Genomic DNA, 26,410 nt, shown 5'->3' on the forward strand with positions numbered 1-26,410 from the left:
TATTTCTGAATATCATTTCCTTATGAAGAAAAAAATCATTGACATTACATTATGTATACATGAATATAATAAGAGCAAGAAACTAGGTTCTAGAAGTATGTTAAGAACCTGAAAATATTCTCCAACTCCATCCATTTACCTGCAAATGCCATAATTTTATTCTTCTTTGTTGTACCTCATTTGTGTGCAATGAATCAAAAAATAATAAAAATAATAAAAATAAAAATAAAAAAAGAACCTGAAAATAAAACATGTAACTTTAAAAACAAAATACATATGAACACAGATCTAAACCAAGAATACAGTCCCACACAAGGCTACATAATGGTATTTGACACTAGCAATAAAATGAACTGTCAAACTTTGTTATTGACCTTTTAAAACACATATTATAAAATAAAAAATATTAGAAGAAAAAGAAGTAAAGCATTTCAAGACAATTCATTGGCATGATTTAGTATAACTATATAATAATAAAAGATGTAAATATACTTTAATAGAAAAATGAGATTTAACATGTATCTTAAATTACAGTGTATAATTTATACCGTTATTTGATGGTTGCTCTAATTTTATACACTTTTAATATTAAAGACATTTCAAATCCTGAAGGAAAAAACGATAAATTACTTACCAAATTTTTCTTTTTTTTTGGTAGATTAACTGGTTCAAAAATGGAGATAACGTTTCCATAGGATGCTGCAATCTTTTGAAAGATAAAAGAAAAAAAATTACTTATGGATCAAAGAGCAAAAGAAATGAATAATATAATTTTAAATATGTCCATACACTCAATTTCATTCACTAATACTTAAGAACATCAGTTTTGAGGACCATCCCATCTGGGTTGGAATTCTAGCACTGAACATTAGTATTATAGATATTATAAAAATACAGATGGAAACTATCTTCCTAACAGTTCTATTTTTTTTTTTTTTTTCGGTACCAGGGATTGAACTCAGGGGTGCTTAACCACTGAGCCACATACCCCAGTTCCTTTTTATATTTTATTTAGAGAAAAGGTCTCACTGAGCTGCTAAATGCCTCATTAATCTGCTAAACCTGGCTTTGAACTCTGACATGTAGTTTAGTTCATCATAAAATGTACTTTCATTGAACATTACTAAATTAGATTTCAAACATTAACCAGTTCTGAGTCTGGATAATATAAACAAGTTTTTATATAACAATAAAAAGTAAAGTACAGAATTACAAAGCTAGGCAATCGAGCATGAAGAGAATGAAAAAAATTCAAGAATTTTAGCATTCCATAACAAAGATCATATTTGTACTATAGTAATAAATAATAAATGATAAAATGCCTAAACAAGAGAAAGATGAGAGATACTTGTGAAGAGACACAGGTAACAAAAAGAACAGTAGTAAAACAAATAGGTAAAGACTGTAACAACACAAACTCCTTTTACCAAGAGTATCTTTAGGTCCCCAATACTAACTTTTTATACTGCCAGATTTATCAGAAATTAGGATACATTTTTTAAAGGCGGCGGGGGGGGGGGGGGTTGTGGATTCTTATATGATAATTTTTATTCCTCACAGGAAATGTTACAGTGAGGTTAGGAGCATAACTTGGTGACAGAATGCATGATTAGCATGCATGAGGCCCTAGGACAAAAAAAAAAAAATTTTACTGGAATGGTCAAACAATGTAGCTAAATATCAGTGGGAAAGGGAAAATGAATTGGCAAAGTTCAGCCCAGTTATAAACAGGCCTGGTATCTATGACATAATGCTTTTTAAAGTTTATACATACTGCCTACTAGTAGGATGCCCATACTGGTACTATACAGAACTGTATTTAACCTGACCTAGAAAAACTGTATGCCATTTCTTTTATTTTTGCTGTTGCTATTTTACTTTTAAGGGCTGCCTTTTGAACTTTTCATATGCAAAAGAAGTCCAGGCAAAGTTTTTCATTTTTCTCATGTACTTGGAAATTAATATTATAGATTTTAGAAGAGTTAATTGTCCATTCAATACAAAGTTTATCCAGAAGTTATAAGGAGATAACTGTCTGCTAGCACAGACTTTACCAAAAGATTTTTCTTCAAAAAAAAATTGTAAATATATAAACAAACTGAATATTTGTCATTACTTTCCCTCAATCCAATTAATTTTTAAATAAGTTTTAGACCAATTCTAAAGGTAATAAGTATTACGCTTCTCGACTCAAAGAAGATTATATCGTATTTTTAAATTATATAATAACAGAATTTCTGAGACTCTCTAAAATGCCTCTTAGCAAAAAAAATTTGCAGATACCTTGTACCTGAAACAAGGCAAGTCTTATGAGGAAATTCATACTCCATAGATTATCCTGACAAAAACCATACTCAAAACAAATCTGCGTATTACCATAAGATTACAAACCTTGCCTTGTTGCATTGAACAGTCTACACAACCCACTTGAATATTTCCATGTTTAGCTCCTGGTATTATCTGTAATCTTTCGAAGTCACTTCCCAGTATTACAATGTCACATCCAGATGCGTATGCCTAATTAAAATAGAACAAAAATAATAAAAGTGTCAAGAAAACATTTGTCATGTTGAATATAGGCATTAAATACTATATTTCAAACAAACTAAACAAATAAACAAAAACCCTTTACTTGGAATTATTTCCCCCTTTTCCTATGTATAGTCCAATAGCAAATCCTGTCAGCCCTATCTGTAAAACTGTTCTACTCTCTTATTACCACTGTATGCTGTCAATCTTGTCTAAGCCACCATCACCTTGCTCCTGCACTGCTACTGTTAATTGCCTGCTTCCATTCTTGTTTCTATTTCATTTTCACAGGATGATTTCTTTAAATGTTTATTTAAGTAATTTTCCCTGGTTAAATGCCTTGAACAGTTTTCCACTTGCACTGTGAATAAAATCCAAACTCCTTATCATACTCAATACCCTAAATTATAGTCCTACAAATCCATCTCCAGGCTAATCTTTCCTTTCTCAATTGGTTCCTGTCCCTACACTGCCCTTCCTTCTGTTCTTTTTGCCATCTCAAGGTGCTTTACCTGAGTTTTATCTGCCTGGTCTTTGTCTAGCTGGCTTCTACATTCAGGTCTCTATTTTTCTTTATGGTATACATCATAATTTGTAAATGTCTTGTTTGCTTGTTTAGGTAGGATTCAAGTTTATTTTGTTCTCTGCTCTAGTTCCAAATTCTAACAGAAAGGCCTAAAACGCAGCTAGTGTTTTATAAATAGCTATGGAATAAGTGAAGTATTTAATTTCACAAAAGCAAAAAACATAACCAAATCAACAAAAGGGTACATAGTTCAAGGACTGTTGGTAAGCATTTGAATTTTACAATAATTGGTAGAACAGAATTCTTTTTGTGTCTTTTTCTTTCCCTTCTTCTTTGATCATAGAAACTTCTTTCATTCAGGACACAATTGTCCTAAGATTCACATATTATAGGCAGGCTCACAAAATAACATGATGACAATAATACATCCATCACAAACTGTTTTCCATCTAAGTTCTTAATGTTTTAGCAATTGCTTACTTTCTCATCACTCTTGCACATACAATGTTAAAATTTTAAAAGTTACATTTTTGTATATCATTTACCTCCTTCTTTCCTACCAAAATGGCTCTGTATAAGCTATCAAAAAACATTAGAAAGGGGACTTGTGATAACATACAAATAAATATGCTCATATTACTAAGAAAAAAAAGCAAGGCCAAAATAAACTGGTTACTTCCTGGCAGTGTTCTTAAGAACCCTAAACTCTTTTTTTCCCCCAACATTTTTTAATTGGGGCATTAAAGTTGTACATAATGGTGGGATGTGTTGTTACATATTCATACATGCACAATGTAACAATATAATTTAGCCAATATTATTCACCAGTATTTCCCCTTGGCCTAATGCTATTTTCATGCCTTTCCTAGTTCAACATGCTTGCCTGAAATTAATTCTAAAACGAATCAAAAATAACGTAGTAGGGTTCCACTAGTATAACACAGTAGAAAAATTCCTCAGTTAACAAAAAAATTTGTATAATTTCTTCTTTTTAAGATTTTTTTAGTTGTTGATGGACCTTCATTTACTTATATGTGGTGCTAAGAATTGAACACAGTGCCTCACACATGGCAAGGCAAGCACTCTACCACTGAGCCACAACCCCAGTCCCAAAATTTGTTTAATTTCTGCCTTCAAATATAAATAGTCACAATAGGATCAAAAGGCTTGTCACAAGTCCATTAACAAGAATAAACATGTTCAGAAACATGAATTTGAGTTGTTTTATACTCATAATACTCAAATATCTCAAAACCGATTTTCTCCTTGGTATTAAATAGACAAAATACTGATTGTCACAGCTTCTCAAAATACTGTTTAAATTTTGCATGTTCACAATTTACAACTGCTCACTTTTAAACGTTTCAGTTTCTAGTAACTGGATTAAAAACATGCATTTTAACTTCATCTTTCATTATACCTAAAATTCTTTACCTAATTTCAGATAATACATTGCAAATACTTTTGTTAAAGGTGTCTCCAAACCGACCCATATTGTGTATGTTAATCTTGAAGGAGCTCATGAATAAATATTAAATGCAAGTATCACATTTGCAGAGTTGAAAAATACCAAGTTGTCCCAGCAATAAACACTTGATCCTATAGAGGGAAAGGATAAATTCATAACACAATTAACGCTTCATAGTTCAAAGATTTATACAGTTTGGAACTGCCCTAGCTCTTTTGCTGCAGCTACATTATACTAACAATGTTGTCATAAGACTATTCTTAGTGACAGTATTAGAAGTTGCAAAGCTGCCTATTTCTAGCTTTGGTAAAATTTTAAATTGAATGAGATTATTAATCTTAATGTGGATTATAAAAGATGGAGATAAAAATGAGGAAATACATTTTTTTCCTCATTCAGTCCTCACTTTCTTCTCTGTTATAATTAATGGATGGCAACAAACTACCAGGTGGCAAAAAAAAAAAAAAAAAAAAAAAAAAAACCAACAAACAACAAAAAAAACTTCACTATACACTTCATGAGTTGATACTATGCCAGTGATTTATAATAAAAAATCCTCTATTTCCTCAGCTACAGAATTTTAAGATTTACAGTTTGATGATGTAATTAAAAGATGCACTAATGATAAATCATACTTGTATTTTGTTCAATTTCTTAATCATTTTCAATGTTTCCTTAAAAATTCTGCTACACAGATTATTCATTGAAAAACCATGATATATAGCCACAATGGAGTATACATAGGTGTAAAAAGAATTAGAAGGTTATCTATGAACTAACAGGTAGTGATCAAAGGAAAAGAGCAAAATAAAAACAGGCATATACAGCTGGGTAGAGTGGCACACACCTGTCAGATAATCAGGAGGCTGAGGCAGAAGGATTATAAATTCAAGGCCAGCCTGAGCAATTTAACAAGACCTTTCTCAAATAAACCTTTGAAAATGGGCTGGTATTGTAGCTCTGTTGTAGAGCACTTGCCTGGCAATATTTGAGTCCCTATTTCAATCCCCAGTATCATACAGACAAAAAAAAGGTATATATGGTTATCTTACTTTTGTTTATGGAACAAGAAAAATATAAAAAATATATTTATTATTACATAAAGAAATAAAAGAAGGAAAAAACAGGAAACAATAAAATTGGTTACCTACCAAGGGAGGAAGAACAGAATGGAAAAAGCAAAACGAACATGCTATACTTTGAATGACCCCAAAACTCACATGCTGGAAACTGAATCTCTAATCCAACAGGATTGAAAGGTGGAACCTTCAAAACACAATTAGGCTATGAGGACTAAGCCCTCACATATGGATTAATGTTGTCATCACTAGAGTAGATTCCTCATAAAAAGATTAGTTCAGTTTTCTTCCCTCTTACATGCATATATATTCTCTTTTTCTTCTGCTTTCTGCCAGGGAATGATACAGTGGAAGGCCGGCACCAGAAACAGCTCTTCAGTTTTGAATTTCCTAGTCTCTAGAACTACAGGCTAAATTTCTGTTCCTTATAAATTGCCCTGTTTGTTATAAAAGCACAAAACTATGACAAAGTGAGACTTCTAAGTATGATTTTTTTTGTATAGTCATGGCTTTTAAAAGCATGTTAATATCATGGATATTAAAAAATTAAAACAATAAAAATGAAGAATAGGAAAAATTGAAAACTAAAAGCAAAGTGAAACAAATGAACTAATTCCCCTTCAAATGAATACTATATTCATATGCAAAGAAGGCTGGCAGGAAGGACAGAGTAACTTATGAACACAGAATTTGACCAGAGCCGAGGTTTGCACTGTGTTAGAAGGTACAAAGATATGAAAGGGGAAAAAGCACAATAGTGTCAGTAGACTTAAATTACAATTAGAAATATGGGCATAAGCTTATGCTTTCTAAAATATAGACAGTTTCATGTTGATGTGGATATGGGCTGGTTCTATCTACTGAAAGAACCAAGAAGCAAAGACATTCTGCTAGAAATGAGCACATCCAGCATCTTGAACATGTTCTCTAATATTATTCTCTAGTAAAAGGAACTAGAAACATCTTGTTATGCCATAAAGAAAGGAGGTGCTTTAGCTAGGTGCAGTGGTGCCTCTCTGTAATCCCAGGTACTTGCAAGGCTGAGGCAGGAAGCACAAGGCCAACTTAAACAACTTAGTAAGATGCTGTTTCAAAATAAAATTTTAAAAAGAGATAGGGATGTAGCTCAGGGGGCAGAGTGCTTATCTAATATGCATAAGGTGCTGGGAAGGAGATTCTTTTTAAAAAAAGGTACCAGGAAACATTCATCAATGGATACTCAATTTTGAGGAAAAGTTTGATAAGAATAAGGATGGTATATAATCCTAAAAAGTGTTTCTTCACAAATCATTTATTACTTGCAAGAAAGAAAAACTCCAAATTAGTTATACAATACAGAAATTGGGCAACACCTTGATGGGTCATCATAATTAATATCACTGATGAGGAACAAGTACACATTATATGCCTCCAAATATGATATTCACTTGGTGCTTTCTTTTATCTTTTCACTGACTATAGTTTTCTGAGACCCATTTTCCCTTTTATTAGCATTATACTGCAGGGCCAATATTCAGGGCTTTTCACTAGTGTCCCATTTAAACCTCACAACAAATCCTAAGACGTACATATTATAATCACACCATCTAACCAATAATGAAGGTCAATCTTAGACTGAGCTATTGGCTCAATGTCTCAGTATGATGCATGAGTGAGGGTGAACTAAGTATAAGCAAAGTCATTGAACATACTCTTACTCCCTCTACTATGCCACCACATAATGTCTTATAAAGATACACTGGTATAAATTAAACCATTTTCTTCCAATTCTTCCCATAATTAAAAATGCCTTATTTGGATGTAAAGTAACCAGGAACTCCATAAATGCTGATAGGAATGTAAAATGGTACTACTACTATGGAAAACTAAACATATACTTAACCTATGATCCAGTAATTTTGCCCCTAAAACCTCAACAGAATGTGTCCATGTATACTCCAGAGAATGTACAAGAATATTCACTGCTCTATTCATAATAGTGCCAAATTAGAACCAATTCAAATACTACCAACAATGAAATGGGCACATAAATTGTAGCATAATCACAAAATGGAATACTCTAAATCAATGGTTCTCAAACTTTCTGGTCTCAAGAATCCTTTATACTTGAGGTTGGTGTTATAGCTCAGTGGTAGAATGCTTGCTTAGTACTTGTGAGGCACTGGGTTTGATCCTCAGCACCACATAAAAATAAATAAATAAAACAAAGGTATTATGTCCATCTACAACTAAAAAAAAATTTTTTTTAAAGTTTCAGTAGGTGGAGGATGGGCTCTTTAAAAAAGAGGAATCCTTTATACTTAAAAATGTACTAAGATCAGTCACTTCACCCATTAGCTTTAGTTTTTGTGAATTATCTCTATCAATATTTACTCTCAGAAACTAAAACTAAAAAAACATAATACATAGATATTCCATTAGTCTCCAGGTTGTGCCTTTGGAAAACTCCACACATACATGTAAGAGAAGAAATAAATAATCTTGGTATTATTATGAAAATAACTTGGCCACTCGGATCATCCAAAAGGGTTTTACCCTAGACTGCTGTTTGCCACTGCTATGTAGTGATTAAAAAAAAAAAAATTTTTTTTAAATGAGAAGAACATAGATGAATTTTATAATACTGCATTAAAAAAATCATGACATAAAACTTATGTTTTCATTTACTCAGAGTCAAAAAACAAGTGAGATTAATCTAGGGTGATAGAAATCAGGACAGTAGTTATTACTTGGGAAATAATGATTAGGAGGGAGCATAAATGGGTACTCTTAGAAATTATAATATTTTATTTATCAAGTTAGTCATTTTCATAGCTAGGTCCACTTTGTGGATATTTAATAAGATAGGTCCTTATTATTAGTACTCTGTACTGTAAAAAAAAAAAAATAAGTCTTCAGTAAAAATCATAAGAAAGAAATCTCATTCTCAAAATCAAAGTCATTTTTATTTAACCTTTCACTGCCTCAACTCTCACTTTTTCCAAAATGGAAAGTATAGTTGTTCACTAAGTTTTAAAATGGTTCATTCATGTAGACTGAGAAATGAAATTTCATTTCAATTCAGTCATACCACTGTACTAACACTGACCCCAAGGCACAATACCCACATCATACTGAAAAAGGCAATTTTATTTTTTGTTTTTAAACTGTTTTAAATAATTAGGCAAGGAAGGAATTCATATTTTATTCCTCAGAGTGCAGATAATACAAACTTCTAATAAAGAGTTTATGCTGTAATTGAAGCTAGATCTCAGAAAAGCCATTCCTTTTTTGTTTTCATGCTGGATAAAAGCACCCACTAAAATGTACAGCAGTCTTTCTGGCCCTTCCTCTTCCTCCCAGTTTTAGTCACAATACCACCGAATTAAATTTTAAAGGACAGATTTACAATTCCTATATAATCTTTCTTCTAAACACTCTCATTTTCAGGCCCCAAACTTACTATGTCCCCATGCACCCAAGTATGCACACTGGGTCTAATTTGTCAAGTTGCAGGGGAAAAGATCAAAGAGAAAATACTAAAAACTACTTAAAAATATGTGTGCGTGTGTGTGTGGTCTGCATGTGTGTGTGTGGTGTGTATGTGTTTCTCTTCCTTCTGTCTCTCAAATGGAAAGTACTCAGGGATCTGTGGGAAAATAAAAGAAAGCAAATCTTTTCTCCCCACTCCAACAGAGGTTCTGTTTTCCAGAAAACATCCCCTCCCACTAGGTACTAAGGATTGAAGCCAGGAGTGCTTGCTCTAACACTGGACTACATCTCCTGCTCTTTTTTTTTTTTTTTTTTTTTTTTAATTCTGAAAAAAGGTCTCATTAAGTTGCACAGGCTATCTTTTAAACTTGTGATCCTCCTTCCTTAGCCTCCCAAGTAGCTGGGATTACTGGGGTACATCACTGTACAAAAAACATTTTTTTAAAAATTTTTGTAGTCATACATAGACAGAATGCCTCTATTTTATTTATTTATTTTTATGTGGTGCTATGGATCAAACCCAGTACTTCACACACGCTAGGCAAGTGCTCTGCAACAGAGCTACAGCCTCAGCCCAAGAACATTTTAAAATATATTATTTCTCATCTTTTGTTTGTGTGCTTCTTTTCTGGTAGATTCACATACCAAACATAACAACTGAGAAATTTTAACATAAATACCAAGTCTCCCTGTAGGTCTGTCCTTCCTCTTCCCAGTAAAGAGGTTTCAGTTCCCTGACAAACTCCCAAAGTGAGGGCCAGGGATAAATGGCATAGCTATTACAACACAAGCTCCCAGGTCTTCCCACAGAGTCCACTGTATTTGATTTTTTTCCAAATTGCTGCTGAAGGGGTTTTCCAAAATGATTCCAATGTGATTAGGGATTAGGTCTTTCTGTAACTTATAGAAAATCAACAAGAAAAGGACAATGAGACAGCCAATACACAAACGCCAACAACTGTTTTCAATATTCAATTACTGACAGGGAAGACGACCTGATGTCCAGAACAGAGATCACCCTTAGAAACCCTCAAGTTAAGAAAGGTGTTCAACACAAAATGAGATTCTGACAATTCATGAAACACATCCTGCAATCCTCTAGAATGGAAATTACAATCTGCTGTGCTTGGGGGTTTGCCTGACTGTGGTCCTGGACATCATTCGAAAACTGCAATCTTTCTTCTTCAACTAACATTTTGAAGTATTTGCTTGGGTTTTTAATTGCAGACAAGATACGTAACCCATGGTGCCTAGAACTGAACTGTTGGTTGAAATAAATTGCCAAGGAGTGTGAAAAATGATTTGTAAGATCTGTAGGTCAAAAATGCTGACATCTTCCAACTTGAACTTGGCTAATTCTGCATAATTGCAAGAAAATCCTGAAAAAGAACACTCCTCTGCAATAGCCAGGGCTGTTGGTCAGGAGGTCTACAGCAGAAAAGCTCACTCCAATTCCTTGCTATGAAGTAAACTGCTGATATGCTTCACCACATTTTTTGTCACCATTGGAAAAGAACTCTCTGACTTCAGCTATGTTGTTTAAAAGACCAAGTACTTTGCTTTATACTGAAGACTGAAAAAGTCACTAAAACTTGCATAAAGCTCATTTTCAATGAATCATTACAGTAACCTGGAGACGCATCTGTAAGATTCTCAAGTGCCTTCAAAGTAACAAGTAAGTGACATCATCTAAATTCTTGGTGATCTTTGATTACTCCTAGAAGTTCCTTAACTGCCATGAAGAGCTCTTCTTGAAGTTGTACAGTTTGCTCAGGTGATAGCTGCAGTCTGAAATCAAGGTGATGCTCACTGCCACTGTTTATGTAACAAACTTGGCAGCATCAAACAAATATCCAGTATCAAATAGAATATCTATAAGAATCCTGCAATTGGTTCAGAAAAGAAGATAATTCTTCTCTAACTTTTGGGAAAATTTTTCAGAGTCTTGAAAAGTAGACAGGTGACCTGAAAACAGGTGAACAGGCATCCCAGAGCCAGGCCCTGCCATGCTGAGAGCACAACCACTGGCTGTGAATTGCCCTAGCAAATCCCTGATGAGTTTTCATTCCTAACAAACTTTGAAATGGCAGGCATGATTACATGCATTAAAAATGTATCTGTGGGGTTGGGGATATAGCTTAGTTGGTAGAGAGCTTGCCTCACAAGCACAAGTCCCTGGGTTCAATTCCAGCAAAAAAAGTATCTGTGAAGAGCCTATAAAGAGATTCCTTCATAAAACATGACCGGTTCCTGTATCTGCTCCGTGCTCTGGAAATCTAACTCATACTGGCTTCCCCAAAAACCCTCAAACCTTGTAAGTAAAGAAGTCAGAATAACCAATGTTTCTAGCCAAGAGTTCCACAAATTGCATTCCAGGCTGCTGGGGTATAAACAGCTCTACAGCCCCATTAGTGATGAAACTGCCTCCAGAAATATCCAGGGACAAAATATTTGGCAGGATATCCTTCTGCACTACCAAATAAAAAGCTAGCTCTGATTTGACTTGCTTTTGATAAAAAATATCCAGGTGAAGCAGACACTGAAGTTCTCTGATGACTGCAAGAATTTGTGATTTGGTCATGGTATGTGAGACTTGAGTCAATCCCTATAGGTAAGAAATGCAGACATGTTCATAACTAGAGTATTAGAGATATCCAAATTTTCCAGGTTTGGTAACTAAGACACATTAGCCATGTCTTTGCTGTAAAAGTGAACACTGAAAACACCTAAAATGGGAAGACCAGTAAGATGACCAAAGGACAGTAGTCTTAAATCTTAAAGAATGCTTATTGAATCTAATAGGAGACACTGGAGGTTTCGTGAGATCCAGCTACTGCTGCAGAGTTTACTTACGATGTCTGGGATTGGAATGTCAGAGTGCACTGCAATGGTGTCTACTTTAATGAATGTGACAGCAGAAGACTATTATGAAAGTGGCTGCAGAGATTTTAGCTTTTGGGATATTGACCATCTTTGGATTCATTTGGTTGCATTGGAAAATACGTACTGTTCTATCAGTCAACTTCGTTGTGCCACACAGCAGCCTAGGTTATCTTTCTGGGTTTCAGGAAGGATTAAGGGAAGGTTCAGGGTCACAGGCCCAGATGCAAGAAGTGAACCATGGTGTCCCACCCATAGGGCACTGAAAAGAAGCTACATGCAGGGGCTAGGATCCCATGGAGGTATCAGTCCACAGCAGGCAACTGCTGGACAGCACTGATTAAGGCAATTTTAAATTAGTGAACAATTTGTATGACATAAAACAGATAAGGCAAAATGAATATCCACTTTGTTATACTAATAGATACATAAACTCCAGGCCACTCAATGCCTTCAGACGTGGAAATAAGATAGTACAGATAGAGGGTCCTTTGTAACTATCAAGAATCCACAGAACAGATTAAAAACAGCTGACAGCATTATGAGAGTAATTAACCTGTTCTCCAGTTTTGTTTTATTTTATTATCAACAACTAACAAAATCTTAGAAGATTCCTTAAGTAGTTATTTTATTCTTGGCAGTTTATCTCTACAGAAACCTGGAATGTTACAGACATAATCATTGTCACAAACAAGTAGATGTTTATAGCCAGGCTATAGACATGTTGGATAAACTTTCATTAATTCACTAATCAGGCTGAAACCAATTACACAAAAATTTTTTAAATTTGTGTGTGTGTGGTAATGGTGATTGAACCCAGGAGTATCTGCCTCTGGGCTATACACCCAGCCCTTTTTAAACTTTTTTCTTACTTGTTCTTTTTCGATATATATGACAGTAGAATGTATTTTAACATATCATGCATACATGGAGTATAACTTATTCTAATTAGGATCCCATTCTTGTGGTTGTGTATAATATGGAGTTTCACCAGTTGTGTATTCATATACAAACATAGGAAAGTTATGTCTGATTCATTCTACTGTCTCTCCTATTCCCATCCCCCATTCCTTCCCTTCATTCCCCTTTGTCTAATCCCATGAACTTCTATTATTCCCTCCTCCAACTCCTTATTTTGTGTTAGCATTCACATATCAGAGAGAACATTCAGCCTTTGTTTTTTGGGGACTGGTTTATTTCATTTAGCACGATAGTCTCCAGTTCCATCCATTTACCTGCAAATGCCATAATTTCATTCTTCTTTATGACAGTAATATTCCACTGCGTATATACCACATTTTCTTTATCCATTTAGCTGTTGAAGGACACCTAGGCTTGTTCCATAGCTTAGCTATTGTGAATTAAGCTGCTATAAACATTGATGTGCCTGTGTCACTGTAGTATGCTAATTTTAAGTCCTTTGGGTATATATTGAGGAATGGGATAACTGGGTCAAATGGTGGTCCATTTTAAATTTTAAGACAGAGTATCACTAAGTTGCTAAGGCTGACCTCAAACTTGCAATCCTCCTGTCTCAGCCTCCTTAGTAGTTGGCCTTAGAGGCATGTGCCACCATGTCCAGCATAATTACACAAAATTTTAATAATACAAAATGAAATGCAGTTCAAAAAGAGTCTGTCAAACTTCAGCAAAAAAAGATAATCCTTTGTTTACCCTTTTATTAAAACTTATGATTAACACTAAACTGCTACTCAACATCATTATTCATTAGGGGAATGCAAATAAAAACCACAATGATAGCACTACATAACTAATAGGATAGTTTGTTTTTTTAAAGAGAAAATAATCAGGCACAGGGTGCATGCCTGTAATTCCAGCGACTCAGGAGGCTGAGGCAGGAGAATCACAAATTCAAGGCCAGCCTCAGCAACTTAGTGAGACCATGTATCAAAAATAAAAAGACTGAAGATGTAGCTCAGTGGTAAATGTCCCTGGGTTCAATTCCCAATACTCTCTCTCCCCAAAAAAGGAAAATAACAAGTGTTGGTGAGGATGTAGAGTAACCGAAACCCTCACACACTGCTGGTGGGAATATAAGATAATGGAATGTAAAGTGATGAAAACTGTGAAACAATTTGGCAGTTCCCCAAAAATTTAAGCACAGTTACCATATGCATAGCTTTTTCACACCTAGATATATACCAAGAGAATTAAAAACATATGTCCACATAAAAACTTGTATATAAATGCTCATATCAGCATTATTTATCATAAACATGGAGGGGAAACAACTCAAATGTCCATCAACTGATGAACAAACAAGATATGTATCTATACAATGGAATATTATTCATCCATAAAAAAAGAATGAAGTACTGATACACGCTACAAAATGGATCTTAAAAACATTACACAAAGTGAACAGTCAAATATAAAAGGAAAAGGTAAGCAAGAGGTATTGTGGAGAAAATTGTAAGATCTAAGTTGGTACTCTACTCTGCAGATCTTTATCTCCTTCAAATTAACTACTCATCCATACTTCATGCGTTCAGTACTGATAGGTTCTTATTCCTTCTATAAAACCAAATTTGGGTCTGGGGATATAGCTCAGTGGTAGGGTGCTTGCCTACCATGCACAAGGTCCTGGGTTGAATCCCTAACAACATCAAGAAAAATAAAGGCAAAACTAAACCAGAAGCCCACTGATCACAGAAACTTAAGTGTGAAGATGTGTGGTTCAAAGTATTACCTCAATCATGCTGGGGGAGGTAGCCCAAGCCTGTAATCCCAGCAGCTCAGGAGGTTAAAGCAAGAGGATCGTGAGTTCAAAGCCAGCCTCAGCAACTTAGCAAGGCCCTAAGCAACTTGGTGAGACCCTGTCTCTAAATTAAAAAAAATACAAAAAGGGCTGGGGATGTGGCTCAGTGGTTAAGCACCATTCAGTTCAATCCTGGTACCAAAAAAAAAAAAAAAAAAGTAGCACCTTAACCAGCTTTTTTCCTTTAAGATATCAATTTATTTATTTATTTATCTATCTATCTATTTATTTAGATTCATTGTACACAAATGAGGTACAACTTTTGTTTCTCTGGTTTTACACGAAGTAGAGTTGCACCATTTGTGTAATCATACATGCACACAGGGCAGTGATGTTTGTCTCATTCTGCTATTTTTCCTTCCCCCCACCTCCTACCCACCTCTCTTTTTCCTTTATACAACCTTTCCTTCCTTCATTCTTGCCTTCCTCCCAACTCCCATTACGTATCATCATCCCCTTATCAGAGAGATCATTTGGTCTTTGGTATTTGGGAACTGGCTTATCTCACTTAGCATGATATTCTCCAACTACATCTATTTATTTGCTAAGATATCATTTTTAATTTTAAAAAAGTTTGACCCAAGTTAAAGAAATTCTGACTACCAATAAACAATGACTTCCACAGATATGGCATCAATAAATTTTAAAGGAATGAAATAATGAATAAAGGAGAGCGCTATTTTTGAGGAAAGTTAACCAGAATCTGAAAATCCCACTTTCCTACCCTAAAGTCTTTTAAGTAACCAAGATTTTACATTTTGAAGATCCTAAACTGGGATTATGGGGAAGGGGAGGCAGCCCAAAAGAAGTTGTCTAGGCTTTGCCTATAGTGAGCTTAATCTTTGGAGCAGCTCTTTTGATTCCACCACAGGTTCTTTTTTCCTATTGTTCTCACAGTATGTACAAGGCCCTATTTGACAACTGTTTGAAATGCAATGACAAAAAAAGATATCATTGTAGCTAGAGACACTGCAGTCTAGTAGCTGACAAGTAAACAAGGAATTATAGGACAGGCTTTTGGTTTGGTATAACTAAGCCAAAGAAATAGGAGAGAATGCTCAACATGACAAATGACAAAGAGAAAGCAATATGTGGAGGAGACCTGTTGATTCAAGTTAACATCGATGTGGTTGCTGGTAATAGAGGACAAGCACTGCCAGAACTTAGAGAGTTAAGAAGTACGTGGAATGTAAAATTGTAATAAATATAGACATCTCAAGGACTATAGCTATGAAGTCAGAAACAACTTGTCAAGGATTTTCTGGTTGGTTATTTTTTTAGGATGAGAATTTTAAGCATGTTTTAGAACTTCTGGGATAGAGTGGATATACCATAACAGAAGGACTAAAGTACTAGAGACAGACTGAAAAGATAAGATCCAGAGCAAAGGAAAAGGAATAAGTCTGGACATGCAGCAAACAACCCTTTTATTGTACCAGGAGGAGAGGAAGAAAGAATAGATGTTGATATAAGTGGATTTTTCAGCTTAAAACTGAAAATGAGTTAGGATCTGACAGATTCCAGGTAGCAAATTATATAAATAAGAGAATGTTGGGGTGGGAGGTTTCAGAAGAAACTCAAGTTAAAATGAATGGGCAGATTCCTGTGCTTTGAGGTCCCATCTGAAGTTGGCAAACATGACTTTATTTTCCACACAATTTTATTACATAGTCTAGGAGTGCTTACAAATCAGGGAAGTGGGGCTGGGGTTATGGCTCAGTGATAAGAGTGATTGCCTAGTACATGTGAGGCACTGGGTTCAATCCTCAGCACCACATAAAAAATAAAGTTATTAAAAAATTGATGAAAAATATTTTTAAAAAAGAATCAGGGTCCGTTCACAATAGCCTCAAAAAAAAAAAAAAATACTTGGGAATTAATATAACCAAAGAGGTGAAAGATCTCTACAATGAAAACTACAAAACACTGAAGAAAGAAACTGAAGAAGACTTTAGAAGATGGAAAGATCTCCCATGTTCTTGGATAGGCAGAATTAATATTATCAAAATGGTCATACTTCCAAAGGCACTATACAGATTTAATGCAATTCCAATTAAAATATGACATTTCTCATAGAAACAGAAAAAGCAATTATGAAATTCATCTGGAAGAACAAAAGATCCAGAATAGCCAAAGCAATTCTGGGCAAGAAAGTGATGCAGAAGGTATCACAATACCAGACCTTAAACTCTACTATAGAGCAATAGGAACAAAAATGGCATGGTATTGGCACCAAAATAGACAGGTAGACCAACGGTACAGGATAGAAGACACGGAGACATACCCACATAAGTACAACAATCTCATACTAGAAAAAGATGCCAAAAACTTACAATGGAGAAAAGACAGCCATTTCAACAAATGGTGCTGGGAAAACTGGAAATCCACACACATTAAAATGAAATTAAACCCCTATCTCTCACCCTGTACAAAACTCAACTCCGAAATGGATCAAGGATCTAGGAATTAGACCTGAGACCCTTCACCAAATAGATGAAAAAGTAGGCCCAAATCTCCATCACGTTGGCTTAGGACCAGACTTCCTTAACAAGACCCCCATAACGCAAGAAGTAAAAGCAAGAATCAAATGGGATAGATTTAAACTAAAAAGTTTTTTCTCAGCACAGGAAACAATCAATAATGTGAAAAGAGAGCCTACAGAGTGGGAGAAAATCTTTTCCACACACGCTTCAGACAGAGCACTCATCTCCAAAGAACTTAAAAAACTTTACACCCAAAATACAAAGAACCCAATCAGTAAATGGGCTAAGGAAATGGGCAGACACTTCACAGAAGAAGATATACAGGTGATCAACAAATATATGAAATAGTGTTCATCATCCCTGGTAATTAGAGAAATGCAAATTAAAACCACCCTAAGATTTCATCTAACTCCAATTAGAATGGCTATTATCAAGAACACAAGCAATAATAAGTGTTGGTGTGGATGTGGGGAAAAAGGCACACTCATACATTGCTGGTGGAGTTGCAAATTGGTGTAGCCACTCTGGAAAGCAATATGGAGATTCCTCAGAAAGCTTGGAATGGACCCACCATTTGACACAGTTATCCCACTTCTCAGTTTATACCCAAAGAACTTAATATCAGTATACCAGTGATGCAACCACATCAATGTTCATAGCAGCTCAATTCACAATAGCTAGACTGTGGAACCAACCAAGATGCCCTTCAATTGACAAATGGATAAAGAAACTGTGGTATATATACACAATGGACTATTACTCAGCCATAAAGAATAATAAAACTATGGCATTTGCTGGTAAATGGATAAAACTGGAAAATATCATGCTAAGTGAAGTAGGCCAAGCCCAAAAAACTGAAGGCCAAATGTTTCCTCTTGATAAGTGCATGACAATATATAATGAGGCGGGGGGGGGGGGGTGATGTGGGGAAGAGAAGAAAGAAGGAACTTTGGATGGTGTAGAGGAAAATGGGGTGGAAGGGGGTGGGGGGATGGAAAGACAGTAGAATGAGACAGACAGTATTACCCTATGTATATGTATAATTACATGAATGGTGTGAATCTACATTGTGTACAACCATAGAAATGAAGAAAAGTTGTACCCCATTTGTGTACAATGAATCAAAATGCAGTCTGTAAAAATAAAAAAGATTTTAATAAAAAAAAAAAAGAATCAGGGAGGTAAGAACAAGAATGAACCACAGAAGTGATCAAGTATGTGAGATTTGGTCAGATTCAACACAAAGAAAAGAAGTCAAGAAAGTTAAAGGATATTGGCAACAAAGGCTTGCTAAACTAACTCATGCTAAATTATCTTAATTACAAAATCTACATGTTTAACAATAACTATACTAAACACTAACTAAAAAGGACAAGATATGAGGTCGGATTTCCATACAGTTATTTTCATTCTGTAACACAGATATGATATGAATTGATGTGATCTAAATACCTCACAAATCTGTAGTAAGAAGAAAAGAATCAACTACTAGAAAAGGAATTCAACAGCTGGGAGAAAAATTCGGTGGTAGAGCATTCATGAAGCATGAATGAGGCCTTGAGTTCCATCCCCAGCAACACAGAAAACAAAAAACAAAACAAACAAAAAAAGACACACGGCACTGTCTTATCAAATAAACAGTCAGGTAATATTGCCTATATTACAATTGGTATACCAAAAGCTTATGTCAAAACATCTATAATCAAAACATTCTATTAGTAATCAATGAAAATCTTTCTATTAGGCACATATGACTTTAGGTTTGCTAACTTGAGACTAAACAGGATGCACAGGAAAAACTGGGACAAATTATTCTATCAAGCACATAATCAAAACATGATTTTTAGCTTAAATTTTGACAGAGAATCTTCTCGAATACTCTAAATTTCAAAAACTATTCAAGACTACAATCGATGTTCTAATAAGGAAACCCTAGATTTCTATAAGATACTTGGATTTTCTTTTCATTGACATTTTGATTTAACCAATCATATCAGGTGAATATCCTAAAGAATTTCTTTCTAGTATATGTCCTTGTTAAACGACTAGAACATAGTTCGGTATCTTGTAACCAATGTTTATTATCTTTAAAAACTATATATATTATTATTGAGAATTAGTACCAGTATTAAAGGTAATTTTATAATATGTTTTGTAAAACAAGTCAAATTTTTTTAAAAAGGCCAATTTAATACTTGGAATGGCCTTATAAGCACCACAAACATATTTATTTCTCAGATATGAACTGCAGCAAACTTTTCCCTTCTGCATTCTCCCCACTCACAAAGATTCTCATGGTTCCTTCCAAAAAATAAATAAAAATTATTTCCCATCCTCCCAATATAGCAATTATACCCAATCAGGCTTCCCTACAGTGAACAAAGGAGTTAAACTAAATCCTGCTTACTATCACAGAGAGTTGAGAAAGAAGAATACTTTTTCAGTCCCCACTTATCTACCAGCACCAAACAGCTGCAAGTCTTCTGATTTCTAATCTGGGTCGCTTTAGCTAGGAACACTTAGTTGCCTAACACTAAGTGGAACCTTTCCCTACTATAGCTAAGGTGTTAAAATTCCAATCAGAAAAAGGAAGCTCTAAGTATTAGCACAATTTTTCCGTCTCTTGGAAATTAACTCCCTTTCCATTTCACTCACAACAGTTTCAACACTAAGTATATATAAAAATATTAGGTTCTAATTAATGGTGCCTCTCTTATTGCCTTTTATAAACAAAATATTTTTTCCTAAAAACACATGTCAACAAATCAAGATCAGATAGCTACATATTTTCACTCTAAAATCGGAAGTAAATTAACAAAGAAATAGGTGTAAAGGAAGCATTCCAATAACTAAAGGAAAAATGGAAGAATTTTGATTTAGTGTACTGAAGTCTTTCCTAGTTGCTTATGTTGATGATAAAATGCATAACAACTGACTTTGAAAAAAAAAAAACTTTAACAGAAATATTTTATTTCGGTTCAAATAAAGCTATTTTAAATCACACTAATTATTAATTACATTGCAGAAAGGCTTCTTTAGCCATAATTAATCAACTCAACCAGTATTTACCAAGCACTTTCTAATGACAGACATTATAATGAATATAGCTTTAATTTCATAAAAGTTGACATTTTAAAGAGTTTTACATATTCTAAACCATGAACTTAGAGCTATGCGCTTTTTCATGTAACATCCCTATGAGTTACTACAATAGTAGTCTCATTGTACCAATGAGAAAAAAAGAAATTTAAAGATTGCAAAAGAACGTGCTCATAAATAACTATAAGGAACTATGCTGGAAATTAAATCCATGTAATGACTCAACTATTAGGTATCACCACTCCCTCAATCACTGTTCTAGGCACTCACAATGAAGCCATGGCAAATATACAAGGGAAGACTGGTTAACAATATAATAAAAGTACAAATAAAGTGCTTTGAAAGTGTGAGACATGGTCACTGCCTACTATAAGCTTTCTAACTAAGGGCAAAGTCAAAATAGTTTGAAGCCTGTTTAAGTATTTTTAAAAATCTAATACTTAGGTATACTAACCTGTATTAGTAACTGCATGTTTTAGAATCTAGAAAACATGATAACTGGAATTCAATTTCATTTCAATTTAAAACCTCTCAGATTTTATTCAGAAAACAGGATCTCACTTCCTATAATCTTCCAAAACCAAAAAAGGTGAGTTATTTGAAAATATGCAAAGTGAGGAATTACAACTGCAAGAATGTCTTAAGGTATAAAGCACCAGAGGGATAAAAGCATTCTTCTAGGGGTACTGTAAGAAGATGTCACATCCCTGAGTTAAACTGCAAATGAGAGCAATTTTTAATCTTCACATATCATCTACCATTAATTTTTGCTATCTGGAAAGAAAGAGAAATAAAGATCAATTGATCTGGGCTAGTGGAAGAGTGCCTACCTAGCTAGCATGATTCAGGCCCTGGTTTGATCCCCTCCCACCATTAAAAAAAAAAAAAAAAAAAAGGTTAAAAACAATAGTCAAGGAGTAAACCACAGAGTCTGTATTTTAACATGAGAAACAGAGAAAAGGGCAAATTAAAGAAAGATAAATTTGAGATGTATGCAAGTATTCAGGAAATTGAGGGCAAGAACCTTAGCGTCTAACAGAACCATCAATACAATGTTAAAGAGTGAGGGATGGACTGGCTGCACTAGAGAAAACATGACTGATAATTCTTCAACTATCACCAAAATTAAAGAGAGCTGGGATTTCCTTATAATAAATACACACATACACATGCACACACTTATTATTTACTAAGTCAGGCACAATGGCTCATACCTACGATTCAGTAACTCATGAGGCTGAGGTAGAAGGATTACAAGTTTGAGGCCAGCCTCAGCAATTTAGTAAACCCTGTTTCAAATATAAAAAATAAAAAGGGCTGGGGAGGTAGTTCAGTGGTGGAGCGCTCTAAGTTCCATCTCCAATACAGCAATAAAACAAAAACAAAAACAAAAAATTATTTACTCTTTCATTTCCAGAAATCTGAGAGAAAGCTACAGTAAGCTTTCAGGGAGATGATTATAGTCTGCTTTAGGGAAATAGACTTTTAAAAACAGAACTGAGGAACAAGCCACATGATGGTGTATGATGACCATATAATTCTTGGCACATTAACTGACCTCTCCTTAAAAATAACATAGAGGCAATTCACAAAGGTTTTAAAGAATGCATCCTTTAATAGACCATCTATTGTATATATAATTTGAAACTACTTACATAGATTCTGAATGCCTTCTTTAAAATTTTTTTTAAAACTAGCCAGCATACCTGTAATTCCAATGGATCAGGAGGCTGAGGCAGGAGGATGAGAATTCAAAGCCAGCCTCAGCAACAATGAGGCACTAAGTAACTCAGCGAGACTCTGTCTCTAAATAAAATACAAAAAAGGGCTGGGGATGTGGCTCAGTGGTTGAGGGCCCTGAGTTCAATCCCTGATACCAAAAAAAGAAAACAAAAAACTTAAAACTTACACTGGAGAAAGTACTCATACAACTCCAGGAGATGGTACAAAATGCAACATTTCTATCCTATAATCTTCCACTAGGAAAACCCCTAAGGATGAGGCTTATTTTCTTCCTTTAAGTATAGAGAGCAATGTACAACTATAGGGAGAACACAGTTCCTGAGACCCTCAGAGTTCATTCTCTCCCAGAATATTCTGCCTAGGTAAATATCTAGAATTAGAATTTCAACAATTACTACTGTCAAGTGCAAACTAAGGTGTTCATGAGTCACTCCACAGGGAAGGCATAGTCTTTATTTGAAAGCAAAATGCTAGGTTAGCATAACTCTAAAAGTAGAGCTTAGGCATTAAATGCCTCAACTATGTTAAATGTTGGGTATTTATTCTAACAAAAGACAGAAAAAGTCAAAGTTAGGCAGTAAGATTAGAAATTTTTAAGACTCCTAAACCTGGCGCATCTGTTACGCTACTTACTTTGTTTCACTTATAAGAAACTGAGGTTTACTTTTAATCACAACTAACGACATAATCTACACAAGTTGTAGCAAAAATCACCATTACAAATATGTAGACAAAAAGCATCACCTATAATACTGATTTATAGTTTGAAATTATAGCAAAAATCATACTTTGGCAGATAAACTGTACTGATAAAACAGCAAATGTGGGGTGATCCTCCTCCTAATTACATGGGAAGACCAATGAAAACCAAGTTACTCTGAGTAAACCTTAACCTGGAAATACAACTCCATAGCAAAAAGGAGTTATACTGAAAAACAGGGTGCAACTTTCAGTAATTAATTGAAACAATATTTAAGGTTTTCAAAGACTACTTGACTCTTATATGTCAAATTCAAATAATGGTAGCAAAGAGTTATTTTTAAAATACTTTTCTTGTTTCCAAAGTTGTTCCTTAGTGATTTTGAAAAAAATAAATGTAAAGCAGTTTTCACTGAGTGATGGCGTTGATAGAAAACAATTAGTAATTGTTTTAGGACACCCACTCTTTTTAACTACAGATATTTTAACAGAATAAAAACCAAAACCAATCTCAAATATTTCTAAATTTGACAATTTAGGACTATGGAAAGGGAAAATAAAAAGTCCTCAACTCATTATTCAACAAATAATTTTGGACAAACGACTTTGGCAAACCACTTCGGCCCTAGGAAATCTGACAAAAAATATTTTAAATCCTAACACATTCTAACTTGTGATTTCAGACTGTACACAGTACCCCAAAGAACGAAATGATTTTGCCACCTTCGTTCTCAAGGGCCAGGTCCGCCTTGCCCTAGGTGACCGGGACCCGGAGGGAGCGACCAGGCGCTCCCGGCCTCTGTCCTTCATTCCCGGACAAGCCCCGCTGGCTCGGGGGCGCGGACCAGTCCAGGGCGACTCGGGAGCCTCTCTCACTCACCGTGAAGCGCTGGTCGCCGACGCTGCCCACGGAGAAGCAGTGGTCGCCAGGATTCACTGCCCCGGTCAACACCTGGTGCAGGTTCATGACGGCGCCTTAGTCGAGCTGTAGACGCCGCGTCCGGCTCATGCCCGGGATGAGCGGCCGCTTCCCTCCTGCTTCCCTCAGGGGCGGCGGCCGCTCTTCCGCGGCGACGCCGACAGTGATAGGCGCCAAAAGCCCGAGCCGCTCAGCTGGGGTCCGCGGCTCATCCCTAGCCCTGGCGGGCAAGGCCCGGAGGGGGCGGGTCGGCGAGCGGTGGAGCGCCGCGCTCCTCCGCGCACCTGTCACTGCGCGCGAAGGCCCAGGTGAAGCTCCGGCTCCACACACAAGCCGCGACCCGGGCCGACTCACCAGCCACAAGGGCCGCGCTGTACGCGCACTTCCTCTGTGCTGGGGTCAGCCGGCCCTGACCGAGCCCAAGTGGCGCAGGCAGCACGCACTCCCCTCCCCGCCTGACCTGTCCCCTCCCGGCTTCTGTGCCCGCCACCCCCACAGTCCTCGGCTGCTCACGACGCGTCTTTGGGTCCCTTCAGTCGAAATATCGCGAGAGTTCATTCAGCGGAAAAAAAAAAAAAAAAAAAAAAAGCGTACAATCAGGAGAAAAAGACTCTTTTCGCATGTAGATACCAAAACGCCTCTTCTGGTCACAAGCTGGCCCAATCATGAGCTCGATTCCACCTGGAGCTCCGCCCAATAGAGAAAACGGGCCAATCTCTTTGAGGCTTGTGAAAGAGATCACTGTCCGTTTAAGCGTTGAAAGTATGAGCCTAACAGAAGCATAACGAGTCTAGGAAGGTAAGATTTGTGAAGTTATGCTTTAGTTTAGGATTTAATCTATCTGTTGAGACAGAAAGTTTCAAGGGGAGAAGTGCCTTATAATGGAATTGCAGTGTTCTCGCTCTTGTTAGGACTACAAGTCCCAAGATGCACTGCTCCCCAGGCTCCTCGCGAGAATCTTTAAGTAAAAGTGATCCTCTAAACATCTGTTAGCAGTGTGGGGTTATTCCTGGCGTGTGCGCGCGTTTCCATCTCGCGAAGCGGGATAATTTGATGATTTTGAAAGACGTAGACATTTGACAAGTGATAACGTGGTATTTTTAAGTTTATCTTAACATATGTTTTGAAATGGTATTGTTCTAATACCGCGCCAGCCCTGCTTTGAGCATTTGTATTGGGAGAACGTAAGAATTCCAAAATAAAAAGTGTCAATATATATTGACACAAATTTCGTATTATCGTTGACACATTCGTATATACATCTTCCCCTCTGTAATCCAAGCCTCTTAAGGACAGATTGTATCCTGTTCCTCTCTCTACCTCAAACGTTTAACTGTCAGTTCCAATTTAGGTCTTCAGTAAATGTTAAATGAATAAATATAACTGGAAACACTCCATCACACCAAAAGACTTCAAACTACTACTGGAGGCAGCAGAGAGTGGGGCAGAGATGCATACTAGTAATTTTATTTCCTTTTCCTAAGGCTTTTGCAGTATGTTTACTGTGTCTTGCAATTTAAAGTTACTTAAAGAACAAGTTTAAGAGCTATCTCCCCTTTTTTAACTTGAAAGATGAAAGTAATTCCATGATTCCAGTGTCTTCATAAAGATGAAGGCCAAAACTTTGTCTTTTTAAAAAACATACCTTAGACCTCAATAAAAATGGAAATTATTGAGGTCTAACATACCTATAGATGATTTTTTTTTTTTTTTTTTTTAAGACATCATCTTCCCAAATTGCCAAACTGGCCTTGAATTTTGATCCTCCTGCCTCAGGTTCCCAATGAGTGGGATTACTGGTGTGCACCACTGTGCCCAGCCCTGAATTTGTTTTATAATTATCATTTCAAATTTACTTAAAGTGGCTTTAAGTTAACTGAATTTATTTTATTTTATTTTATTTTCGGGTGCTAGAGATTGAACCCAAGGCCTTGTCCATGCTAAGCATGCACGCTACCACCAAGCTACACCTCCAGCTACACCTGTATTTCAGACCCTAAATCAGTATTTAGGTATTTGCTTGTTTATATATATATTTTACCACGTAAGTTCCATGGCTGGTTTATAGTTTAAATGTTTACTCATTCTTTTCTGACCACTTTTTGGTTTTGAAAAACATTCAGTTTAGCAGAATAAAAGAAACTTAAGTGATATGACAGAAAATTGGAGATCTATTCCTGATTCAAACTTTAATTAGCTGGGTGACCTTGGAAAAGTCCATTAGTTCGTTCGTTCGTTCGTTCGTTCTTTCCTTCCTTCCTTCCTTCCTTCCTTCCTTCCTTCCTTTCTTTTCTTTGCTTTTCTTTTTGTGTGTGTATACACGGAGGAGGGATACTGAGTATAAAATCCAGGAGTCTTTTTACTACTGAATTATCCCCCAGCCCTTTGTTTTTATTTTGAGACAGGGTCTCACTAAGTTGCCAAGGCTGGTCTTCAATTTGCAATTCTCCTGCCTCAGCCTCCCAAGTTGTTGGAATTACAGGCTTTCTTTAAAGACTCATTTTTCTTGATCTGTAAAATTAGAAAATTAATTTGGTCATCAACAACATTTTGCTTGGCAACGTGATTTCTACCACTCTGTGCATCTGTTAGTGTTTATTTAATATCCTTAACCTATGAATAAAAACCTATGAAATAGACTACCTGAATTTGAATGTTGCCCTTACCACTTACTTGGAAAGGTAACTTTTTTTAAAAGAAAGGTAACTCTTTTTACTTTCCTTATATGGAGATAA

General features: G+C 35.7%; 1 protein-coding gene and 1 pseudogene across 5 annotated transcripts in view; both read right to left on the reverse strand.

The window, feature by feature from the left end:
* Dmxl1 (Dmx like 1) overlaps window positions 1-24,153 on the reverse strand; it is a 160,205-nt gene extending 136,052 nt beyond the window's left edge. For all 5 annotated transcript variants that reach the window (XM_047554855.1, XM_047554854.1, XM_047554853.1 and 2 more), the window contains exons 1-3: window positions 23,637-24,153; window positions 2,392-2,517; window positions 635-706 (exon numbers count right to left, since the gene is read on the reverse strand). In XM_047554855.1, the coding sequence (XP_047410811.1) occupies window positions 635-706; window positions 2,392-2,517; window positions 23,637-23,723 (285 nt within the window). In that variant the 5' untranslated portion in view covers window positions 23,724-24,153. The remainder of the gene's footprint in view (window positions 1-634; window positions 707-2,391; window positions 2,518-23,636) is intronic.
* LOC124986917 (protein zyg-11 homolog A-like) lies at window positions 10,122-23,566 on the reverse strand (annotated as a pseudogene).
* Window positions 24,154-26,410: the final 2,257 nt, after the last annotated feature.

This window comes from Sciurus carolinensis, chromosome 6, assembly GCF_902686445.1.
Source record: "Sciurus carolinensis chromosome 6, mSciCar1.2, whole genome shotgun sequence".
Taxonomy (NCBI): domain Eukaryota; kingdom Metazoa; phylum Chordata; class Mammalia; order Rodentia; family Sciuridae; genus Sciurus; species Sciurus carolinensis.